Here is an 11107-nt window from a genome sequence, read left to right on the forward strand (position 1 = left end):
ATATTAACCAGCCTCCCTATATATATTAACCCTCCTTGTACATATTATTAACCCTCTCCCCTCCCTTCACGCCGTCTTGTTCTGCACACAGAGCTATATCAATAAATCCTCCTCTGACCCCCTCCCTCCGAGACTCATCTATTTAGTTTCGTTTCTCTCTTCCTCCCTCCGACCCCCTCCCTCCCTCCCTCCGACCCCCTCCCTCTGACTCCCATCGACTTAGTTTCGTTTCTCTCTTCTGCAGTCAGCGATGGCGTTCTCTGATGCGAGGAAGGAGCTGGACTGTTCCATCTGTCTGAACATTTATACCAATCCTGTGACACTGAGATGTGGACACAACTTCTGCCGGGAATGTATAGAAGGTGTTCTGGATACACAGGGGGGGTCCGGAATTTATTGCTGTCCTGAATGCAGAGGAGAGTCCCAGGAACGGCCTGAACTTATCAGGAACATAACACTGCGCAACATAATGGAGAGTTTCCGATCTACCGAGCCAGAGAAGGAGGAGAAGGAGAGCCAGATCTTCTGTACACAATGTATTCACTCTCCTGTAATTGCTGTTAAATCTTGTCTGCATTGTGAAGCTTCTCTGTGTGATGACCATCTGAGAATCCACAGTAAGTCACCCCAACATGTCCTATCTGACCTCACCACTCCCCAGAAGAACAGGAAATGCTCCGTCCATGAGAAGATCCTGGAGTATTACTGCACCGAGGACTCGGCCTGTCTCTGTGGGTCCTGCAGGCTGCATGGAGACCATCAGGAACACCAGGTGGAGGCTCTGGAGGAGGCCTCTGAGAAGAGGAAGGAGAACCTGACCAATGCTCTGCAGGAGTTGGTGAAAAAGAGAGAAGAGATGGAGGAAAGCAGGGACATACTAAAACATTTAATGTGAAAATGGCTTAATGTAGCTTAACGAGCAAAAAAGTACCTAAACCTCAACCAATTGCCCTGAAACTTTATACAGCCCAAGATCTCGACCTTCCAAACCTATCCAATAAGTTTTGTGCGATTTGGTGTTCCACAAGGCAAACTAGGGACATTAAGCTTGTTTTTTGGGAAGCTTAATGTGGCTTAACGTACAAAAAAGACCTTAAATGTTAACTAATTTCCCCCAAACTTCACACAATAGAAGACTCTATCCATGCCAACATATTCTGAAAATTTCAGCTCAATTGGTTTTTCACACCAAAAGTTATTCACATTAAGCTATATTTTACAATACTAAAACATTTAATGTGAAATTGGCTTAATGTAGCTTAACGAGCAATAAAGTGCCTAAACCTTAATCAATTGTCCTGAAACTTTGCACAGCTTAAGATTTCAGCGTTCCAAACCCATCCTATGCGTTTTGTGCGATTTGGTGTTCCACAGGGCAAACTAGGGACATTAAGCTTGTTTTTTGGGAGCTTAACGTACAAAAAAGACCTTAAATGTTAACCAATTTCCCCAAAACTTCACACCATAGAAGGGTCTATCCATGCCAACATATTCTGAAAATTTCAGCTCATTTGGTTAATCACACCAAACGTTATTCACATTAAGCCAATTTTACATTTAATGTGAAATTGGCTTAATGTAGCTTAATGTAGCTTAACGAGCAAAAAAGTGCCTAAACCTCAATCAATTGCCCTGAAACTTTGCACAGCCCAAGATCTCGACCTTCCAAACCTATCCTATAAGTTTCGTGCGATTTGGTGTTCCACAAGGCAAACTAGGGACATTAAGCTTGTTTTTTGGGGAGCTTAATGTGGCTTAACGTACAAAAAAGACCTTAAATGTTAACCAATTTCCCCACAAACTTTACACAATAGAAGACTCTATCCATGCCAACATATTCTGAAAATTTCAGCTCATTTGGTTTATCACACCAAAAGTTATTCACATTAAGCTATATTTTACAATACTAAAACATTTAATGTGAAATTGGCTTAATGTAGCTTAATGTAGCTTAATGAGCAATAAAGTGCCTAAACCTCAATCAATTGTCCTGAAACTTTGCACAGCTGAAGATCTCAACGTTCCAAACCTATCCTATGGGTTTTGTGCGATTTGGTATTCCACAGGGCAAACTAGGGACATTAAGCTTGTTTTTTTGAGAGCTTAACGTACAAAAAAGACCCTAAATGTTAACCAATTTTCCCCAACCTTCACATAATAGAAGGCTGTATCTATGCCAACATATTTTGAAAATTTCAGCTCATTTGGTTAATCACACCAAAAGTTATTCACATTAAGCCAATTTTACATTTAATGTGAAATTGGCTTAATGCAGCTTAATGTAGCTTAACGAGCAAAAAAGGACCTAAACCTCAATCAATTGCCCTGAAACTTTGCACAGCCCAAGATCTCGACCTTCCAAACCTATCCAATACGTTTTGTGCGATTTGGTGTTCCACAAGGCAAACTAGGGACATTAAGCTTGTTTTTTTGGGAGCTTAATGTGGCTTAACGTACGAAAAATACCTTAAATGTTAACCAATTCCCCCAAAACTTCACACCATAGAAGGCTCTATCCATGCCAACATATTCTGAAAATGTCAGCTCATTTGGTTAATCACACCAAAAGTTATTCACATTTAGCCAATTTTACATTTAATGTGAAATTGGCTTAATGTAGCTTAATGTAGCTTAATGAGCAAAAAAGTGCCTAAACCTCAATCAATTGCCCTGAAACTTTGCACAGCCCAAGATCTCGACCTTCCAAACCTATCCTATAAGTTTCGTGCGATTTGGTCATCCACAAGGCAAACTAGGGACATTAAGCTTGTTTTTTGGGGAGCTTAATGTACAAATAAGACCTTAAATGTTAACCAATTTCCCCACAAACTTCACACAATAGAAGACTCTATCCATGCCAACATATTCTGAAAATTTCAGCTCAATTGGTTTATCACACCAAAAGTTATTCACATTAAGCTATATTTTACAATACTAAAACATTTAATGTGAAATTGGCTTAATGTAGCTTAACGAGCAATAAAGTGCCTAAACCTCAATCAATTGTCCTGAAACTTTGCACGGCTTAAGATTTCAGCGTTCCAAACCTATCCTATGCGTTTTGTGCGATTTGGTGTTCCACAGGGCAAACTAGGGACATTAAGCTTGTTTTTTTGGGAGCTTAATGTGGCTTAACGTACAAAAAAGACCTTAAATGTTAACCAATTTCCCCACAAACTTTACACAATAGAAGACTCTATCCATGCCAACATATTCTGAAAATTTCAGCTCAATTGGTTTATCACACCAAAAGTTATTCACATTAAGCTATATTTTACAATACTAAAACATTTAATGTGAAATTGGCTTAATGTAGCTTAATGTAGCTTAATGAGCAATAAAGTGCCTAAACCTCAATCAATTGTCCTGAAACTTTGCACAGCTTAAGATCTCAACGTTCCAAACCTATCCTATGCGTGTTGTGCGATTTGGTGTTCCACAGGGCAAACTAGGGACATTAAGCTTGTTTTTTTGAGAGCTTAACGTACAAAAAAGACCTTAAATGTTAACCAATTTTCCCCAACCTTCACATAATAGAAGGCTGTATCTATGCCAACATATTTAGAAAATTTCAGCTCATTTGGTTAATCACACCAAAAGTTATTCACATTAAGCTATATTTTACAATAATAAAAAAAAGGAGTAGGCTGGCAAAGTTTATCAACAAACACTTCACAGCAAGTAACATTGAAACATTGTATCAATTGTAACGTTCTGTGTTTTGCATCTATATAGGGATGAACTTTGATTTGCAGGTGAAGAGAGTTAAAGCAACCATGACAAGGCAAATTTTTATTTTTTTTCTAATTAAACGTTCCTCTATTGAACCCCTTATTAACCCTTTAGTTTTCTCTAATCAGCACTGATTAACTATATATTCCCCTTCTCAGTTCAATTGTAATTTTCCTGGTGATTTTTTTTCTTTTCTATTTTATTTATCTAATATTTAAACTTTTTTTCGGTTTCGGTTTTTGTTTGCTTTGCTTATTAATATTTTTTACAACTTTTTACATATATTTACTGCTGAAAAAAAAATGCCTTTTGTTTAGTTTTATTACATTTAGTTGTACAAGGATTGCAAAAAAAAAAAAAATATTGTTGCAGGACAATATTCACAGAAAGATTGCCTTGTTTGACCTTAAATAAATATTGTATGTATTACGTTGTTATCTTAAAGCGGAGTTACACATAAAAATGGAACTTCCATTTTTCGGAACCCTCCCCCACTCTGTGTCACATTTGACACCTTTCAGGGGGAGGGGGAAGCTGATACTTGTCTAATACAGGTATTTTGCTCCCACTCCTGGGCATAAATAGCCGCAGTAGCCGCGGATATCTACGCCACGTCCGGCGCCTCCTCCGTCCCCCCCGCTGTCTTCTGGGAGACACACAGGTCCCAGAAGACAGCAGGGACCAGTGGGATCGCGCAGAGTGACTCGCGCTTGCGCAGTAAAGAGCCAGGCTGTGAAGCTGCAAGGCTTCACTTCCTGATTCCCTTACCGAAGATGGCGGCGCCTCCACCCGAGAGCCAAGGGACAGATCGAGGAGAGAGAGGGGGCGGGGCAAAACCATGGCTCTGTATTTAAATGGACACACAAAGCTGCGGCTCGACTCGAGTGCCCCATAGCAAGCTGCTTGCTGTGGGGGCATTTGGCAGGAGGGAGCGGCCAGGAGCGCCAGGGAGGGAACTGAGAAGAGGAGGATCAGAACTGCTCTGTGAAAAAACACTGTACAGATGAGGTACAGTATCTCACAAAAGTAAGTACACCCCTCACATTTTTGTAAATATTTTATCTTTTTATGTGACAACACTGAAGAAATGTCCTTTAAGAGCCATAGCAAGCGTGTGCCCACTGCACGGTGAGGGACCCAATGCGCATGGCCAGCAGGCGTGTTCGCCACCGCAACCAGCAATCTAAGGCATGAGAGCCAGGATGGGGATTTGTGTGTGTAAACCCACATATCTCTGTTCTGACAGGGGAGGAGAGACATATTGTCTATTCCTACTAAGGAGGAACAAAGATCTGGCTCCCTTTCTTGTCATTCCCATCCCCTCACAGTTACAAACGCACCCCCCCCTGCAAAGCTAGGCGGCTTCAGCCTGCAGTGTGTTACCTAGGCTGCCTCCCTGTCACCGCGCCATGCTGCCCGCTGTCTCTGCCAAGTCTTCAGTCACGGAGGGGGGGCGCCGGCCTGACACCCCCCTAGTGCGGCACGCCCCCGACTTAGTACGCCACTGCATTATGCTCTTTTTACACTAAGCCACATGTTTTAGGGTTGTAAAATGTGACTGACTTTTGGTGTGATTAACCAAATGAGCTGAAATTTCAGAATATGTTGGCATAGATAGAGACTTCTATTGTGTGAAGTTTGGGAGAAATTGGTTACCATTTAAGTACGTTAAGCTCCCCAAAAAAGAAGCTTAATGTCGCTAGTTGCCTTGTGGAACACCAAATCGCTTGAAACTTATAGGATAGGTTTCCTATTCACATGCTAATTGATTGACATGCTTCCCACCGGCGCATACAGCGCGTCACGAGTTGGCGAAAGAAGCCGGACTGCGAGTCGGCTCTATACGGCGCCTGCGCACCGACGTTCGGCTTCTTTCGGCAACTCGTGACGCGCTGTATGCGCTGGTGGGAAGCATGTCAATCAATTAGCATGTGAATAGGAATGCCCAGTCCCTCAGGATTACATACCCGAAAGCCGCTGTGAAAATATAGATAAAACGGTATGTACGGCAAGAAAATAAAAAAGGTCAGCATAATGTCATTCTCACAACTCGGCTCAATGTAATGTTAGAATTTTTTTTTAGGGTGAACCCCCGCTTTAAGGTCTTTTCTGTGCGTTAAGCTCCCAAAAAAACAAGCTTAATGTCCCTAGTTTGCCTTGTGGGACACCAAATCACTGGAAACTTCTTGGATAGGTTTGGAAGGTCGAGATCTTGGGATGTGCAAAGTTTCAGGGCAATTGATTGAGGTTTAGGCACTTGATTGCTCGTTAAGCTACATTAAGCCAATTTCACATTAAATGTTTTAGTATTGTAAAATATAGCTTAATGTGAATAACTTTTGGTGTGATTAACCAAATGAGATGAAAATTTCAGAATATGTTGGCATGGATAGAGCCTTCTATTGTGTGAAGTTTGGGGGAAATTGGTTAACATTTAAGGTCTTTTCTGTACATTAAGCTCCCAAAAAAACAAGCTTAATGTCCCTAGTTTGCCTTGTGGAACACCAAATCACTGGAAACTTATTGGTTAGGTTTGGAAGGTCGAGATCTTGGGATGTCCAAAGTTTCAGGGCAATTGATTGAGGTTAAGGCACTTTTTTGCTCGTTAAGCTCCCAAAAAAACAAGCTTAATGTCCCTAGTTTGCCTTGTGGAACACCGAATCGCACGAAATGCATAGGATAGGTTTGGGATGTTGAGATATTTAGTTGTGCAAAGTTTCAGGACAATTGATTGAGGTTTAGGCACTTTATTGCTCGTTAAGCTACATTAAGCCGATTTCACATTAAATGTTTTAGTATTGTAAAATATAGCTTAATGTGAATAACTTTTGGTGTGATTAACCAAATGAGATGAAAATTTTAGAATATGTTGGCATGGATAGAGCCTTCTATTGTGTGAAGTTTGGGGGAAATTGGTTAACATTTAAGGTCTTTTCTGTACGTTAAGCTCCCAAAAAAACAAGCTTAATGTCCCTACTTTGCCTTGTGGAACACCAAATCGCACAAAACACATCGGATAGGTTTGGGATGTTGAGATATTTAGTTGTGCAAAGTTTCAGGGCAATTTATTGAGGTTTAGGCAGTTTATTGCTCGTTAAGCTACATTAAGCCAATTTCACATTAAATGTTTTAGTATTGTAAAATATAGCTTAATGTGAATAACTTTTGGTGTGATTATCCAAATAAGCTGAAATTTTCAGAATATGTTGGCACGGATAGAGTCTTCTACTGTGTGAAGTTTGGTGGGAATTGGTTAACATTTAAGGTCTTTTTCGTACGTTAAGCCACATTAAGCTCCCCAAAAAACATGCTTAATGTCCCTAGTTTGCCTTGTGGGACACCGAATCACGCAAAACTTCGTGGAAAGGTTTGGGTAGTTAAGATCTTAGGATGTGCAAAGTTTCAAGACAATTGATTGAGGTTAAGGTACATTATGGTACGTTAAGCTCTGTTTTAGCATTGTAAAATATAGCTTAATGTGAATAAATTTTGGTGTGATAACCCAAATGAGCTGACATTTTCAGAATATGTTGACATGGATATGATCTTATATTGTGTGAAGTTTGGGGGAGATTAGTTAACATTTAAGGTCTTTTTTGTACGTTAAGCTACATTAAGCTCCCAAAAAAACAAGCTTAATGTCCCTAGTTTGCCTTGTGGAACACCAAATAGCACGAAACTTATAGGATAGGTTTGGGTAGTTGAGATCTTAGGCTGTGCAAAGTTTCAGGGCAATTGATTGAGGTTTAGGCACTTTATTACTCGTTAAGCTACATTAAGCCATTTTCACATTAAATGTTTTAGTATGTCCCAGGAAAGCATCAAGAGTCTGCAGAAGTACAAGAGAAAAGTGCAAGACAGTGCAGACGGTGTAACCAAGAGAGTCACCGCCATATTCAGAGACATCAGGAGACAACTGGACATCCTGAAGAGGAGAGTTCTTAAAGAGATAACTAGGAAGGCGGAGAGAGTCTCATTCCCAGCCTCTGATTTAATTCAGGATCTGGAGATAAAGAAGGACGATCTGTCCAGGGAGATTCGTCACATCGAGGAGATATGTAACATGGCGGACCCACTGACTTTCCTACAGGAATCAGACACAGGTGACTTGTGTGATACTGAGGATGAGGATGAGGAGGACAAAAATAGATGCGATAAACTCCTTCATGGTGGGGGGGAACTGGATGTGACTGGAATTTCACACCTATTATATACAGGATTATCTGATCTAATAACAGGGGTATACAGAGGGATCTATATACCAGAACCTGCAGATATATTACTGGATGCAGACACGGCTCATAATTACCTAAATATCTCAGATGATAGGAAGACCGCACACAGGATAAATAGAAAGTTTAATCATCCTCATACACCAGAGAGATTTCAGGTCTACCAAGTAGTAAGTAAAACTCGTTATGATAGTTATCTAGGGAAGGACATTCCATCCGAATACAGGGAAGTGATATCTCCTCAGGTGATGAGCAGTCAGAGTTTCTCCTCAGGGAGACATTACTGGGATGTGGATGTTGGGGGATCATCACAGTGGAGAGTCGGGATGTGTTACCCCAGTATAGCCAGGACAGGAGAAGCGTCAGAGATTGGATACAATGAGAAGTCCTGGTGTCTGGAGAGGAATGGTGATAAGTTATTTGTGACACATAAAAATAAATCAAACAATATATTGGCCAACATCCCAATACACAGAGTCAGGGTGTATCTGGATTATAAGGCGGAGCGTCTCTCTTTTTACAAGTTGGATATTCCGATCCAACACCTCCACACCTTCACTGACTTCTTCAATGAGTCCCTCCATGCTGTGGTATATGTGGGAGCAGGTTGTATAAAGATAGGTGGGGGGGAGGGCGACAGGACATGTGACAAATGTGCCTAGAGACTTGTGACATCACAGGAAGGTTGATTATGATTGGTGGGATCTTCTATCGTGTTAAGTGGTGGATTTAGCCTAGGTTTATTGTGACCTGAAAGTCGTGTGATTTTTGATGTGACTTGAAGCAATGCCTGTGTATTCTTCAGATCTATGGACCTCAAGTCACATCAAAGTAGGACAAAAGTAGTACAGGGACTACATTGAAGTCGCACAGATATAAACGGTACTCATTGAAAATCATGGGGTACGACTTGTCATGCGACACAGGACTGCAAAGTCGTATGACAAGACCCACTAGTGGAAACGTAGCCTTATGCTCCTGCTGGGTCGCCTATCATTCAAACATCCATAAAATTCCTGATATGTTTATGGTCGAGACTACGTTTCCCAGCATGCCCTCAGAACATGGCTGTGCAAATTATTGGTTCAAACGTGTTAGTAAAACTGTAATTATAATCGCAACTACCCATGCCATGTAACTCTGAATCTATGCCGTCGTAAATTTAAGCGTATTCTGGAAACCAGATACGCTTAAATTAGGCCAAGATACGAGCGGCGTAAGTCTCCTACGCCGTCGTATCTTAGGGTGCATATTTACGCTGGCCGCTAGGTGGCGCTTCCGTTGATTTTGGCGTAGAATATGCAAATGAGCTAGATATGCCGATTCAGAAACGTACGTGCGCCCGGCGCATTTTTTTTTTACGTAAGGCTTTTTCCGGCATAAAGTTAGTCGAACAAAAAGCTGGCCTAACCAATGTTAAGTATGGACGTCGTTCCAGCGTCGAATGTTGAAATTTGTAAGTCGTCCGTGAATGGGGCTGCACGTAATTTACGTTCACGTCGAAACCAATACGTCCTTGAGGCGTACTTTGGAGCAATGCACACTGGGATATGTCCACGGACAGCGCATGCACCATTCGTTAAAACTGTCAATCACGTCAGGTCACGAATTATTTACATAAAACACGCCCCCTGTTCCTTATTTTAATTAGGCGCGCTTAGGCCGACCTATTTACGCTACGCCGCCGTAACTTAGGAGGCACGTGCTTTGTGAATACAGCACTTGCCTCTCTGACTTACGGCGGCGTAGCGTAAAGACGATACACTACGCCGGGTCAAAATTAAGCCGCCCTACCTGAATCCAGCTATCAGTATAGATTATTTTATTTGCAAGTAATGCCTCATGTAGTACAGATATGCTTAAGAAGATAGATCCCCCTCCTCACTATGATGTCATTTCATACCGGTGGTTCCATATTTATTTTTAGGTTAATCTTTGGTACCCCCACATATGTTTGTGCCCTCCTGGGGAGGACATTTCCCTGAGGCCCTTTTGTCAACCCCCCCAGACTTGTTGTTGCATGGTACCGTATATACACGAGTATAAGCATTTTTTTGTGTGCTGAAAATGCCCCCCTCGGTTTATACTCGAGTCACCTTTTTGTGCCTGATCTTCCGGGGGGCACATGTAACCCCACTCTTCCTCTACAAGTGTGGAAAGTTTGTTGTCCAAGGGAACTACGGCCGGGGAGCACCGATTTTTCAAAACCGGGAACCCCTTCCATAGACTCCCATGTTAAACGGTAATTTCTCCAGTGATTTTGGGGACCCGGTACCGGCCGGTCGTAGGTCCCCTGGACCCGGAACTTGGCACACATGTAGCACTATTTCTCCTCTACACGTGTGCAAAGTTTGTTGTCTGGGAGACCTACAGCTGGTGAGCACCGATTTTTGTTAAAGACAGGCACCCCTTCCATAGACTCCCATGTTAAACATTGGTCTAGTCATGGGCACAGTGAGGCATGCACATGGGCACAGTGAGGCATGCAGATGGATGCCCTAGGCTTATACTCGAGTCAATACGTTTTCCCAGTTTTTTGTGTTAAATTAGGTGCCTCAGCTTATATTCGGGTCGGCTTATCCACTCGTATATATACGGTACATGCTGTACAGCCATACAGATGTAAGCCTACAATCTATATGTTGGATATGATATGTGACATTGTTTATTATGTTGTTTTTCTGATCTATTTAGCGTTCAATAGCAATACCTTCAAGCGGAAGTAAACCCATCTATAAAACCAGTTTTATTTCCGGCACGTGCCAGAAATGTAACACTCCCATTGGCTGTGCTCTCAATCAAACATCCAATGGCTGGTGTCATAACTTATCACATGTGCAGCATCATGGCAGTTGTAGAATAAACATAGGCAAAGATGGCAGCTTCCTTGGCTAAAAACAAAAAATATATACAAAAACGATAATTTTTTCCCTCAGTTTAGTCCGATATGTATTCTTTTACATATTTTTGGTAAAAAAAATCGCAATAAGCGTTTATTGATTGGTTTGCGCAAAAGTTATAGCATCTACAAAATAGGGAATAGTTTTATGTAATTTTTATTAAAAAAAAAATAGTTTTAGTAGTAATGGCAGAGATCGGCAAATTTTATCATGACTGCGACATTATGGCGGACACATCGGACG

At 41.4% G+C, this 11107-nt stretch overlaps 1 protein-coding gene across 1 annotated transcript; it reads left to right on the forward strand.

The window, feature by feature from the left end:
• The first annotated feature begins 223 nt into the window (after positions 1-223).
• Positions 224-8811, forward strand: LOC120936006 (E3 ubiquitin-protein ligase TRIM39-like). Its single transcript, XM_040348079.1, has 2 exons — positions 224-862; positions 7547-8811. The coding sequence occupies exons 1-2, from the start codon at positions 251-253 to the stop codon at positions 8624-8626; spliced, it is 1692 nt and encodes a 563-aa protein (XP_040204013.1). The 5' UTR covers positions 224-250; the 3' UTR covers positions 8627-8811.
• The last annotated feature ends 2296 nt before the right edge of the window (positions 8812-11107 follow it).

Source organism: Rana temporaria, chromosome 4 (genome assembly GCF_905171775.1).
Source record: "Rana temporaria chromosome 4, aRanTem1.1, whole genome shotgun sequence".
In the NCBI taxonomy this organism is placed as follows: Eukaryota; Metazoa; Chordata; class Amphibia; order Anura; family Ranidae; genus Rana; species Rana temporaria.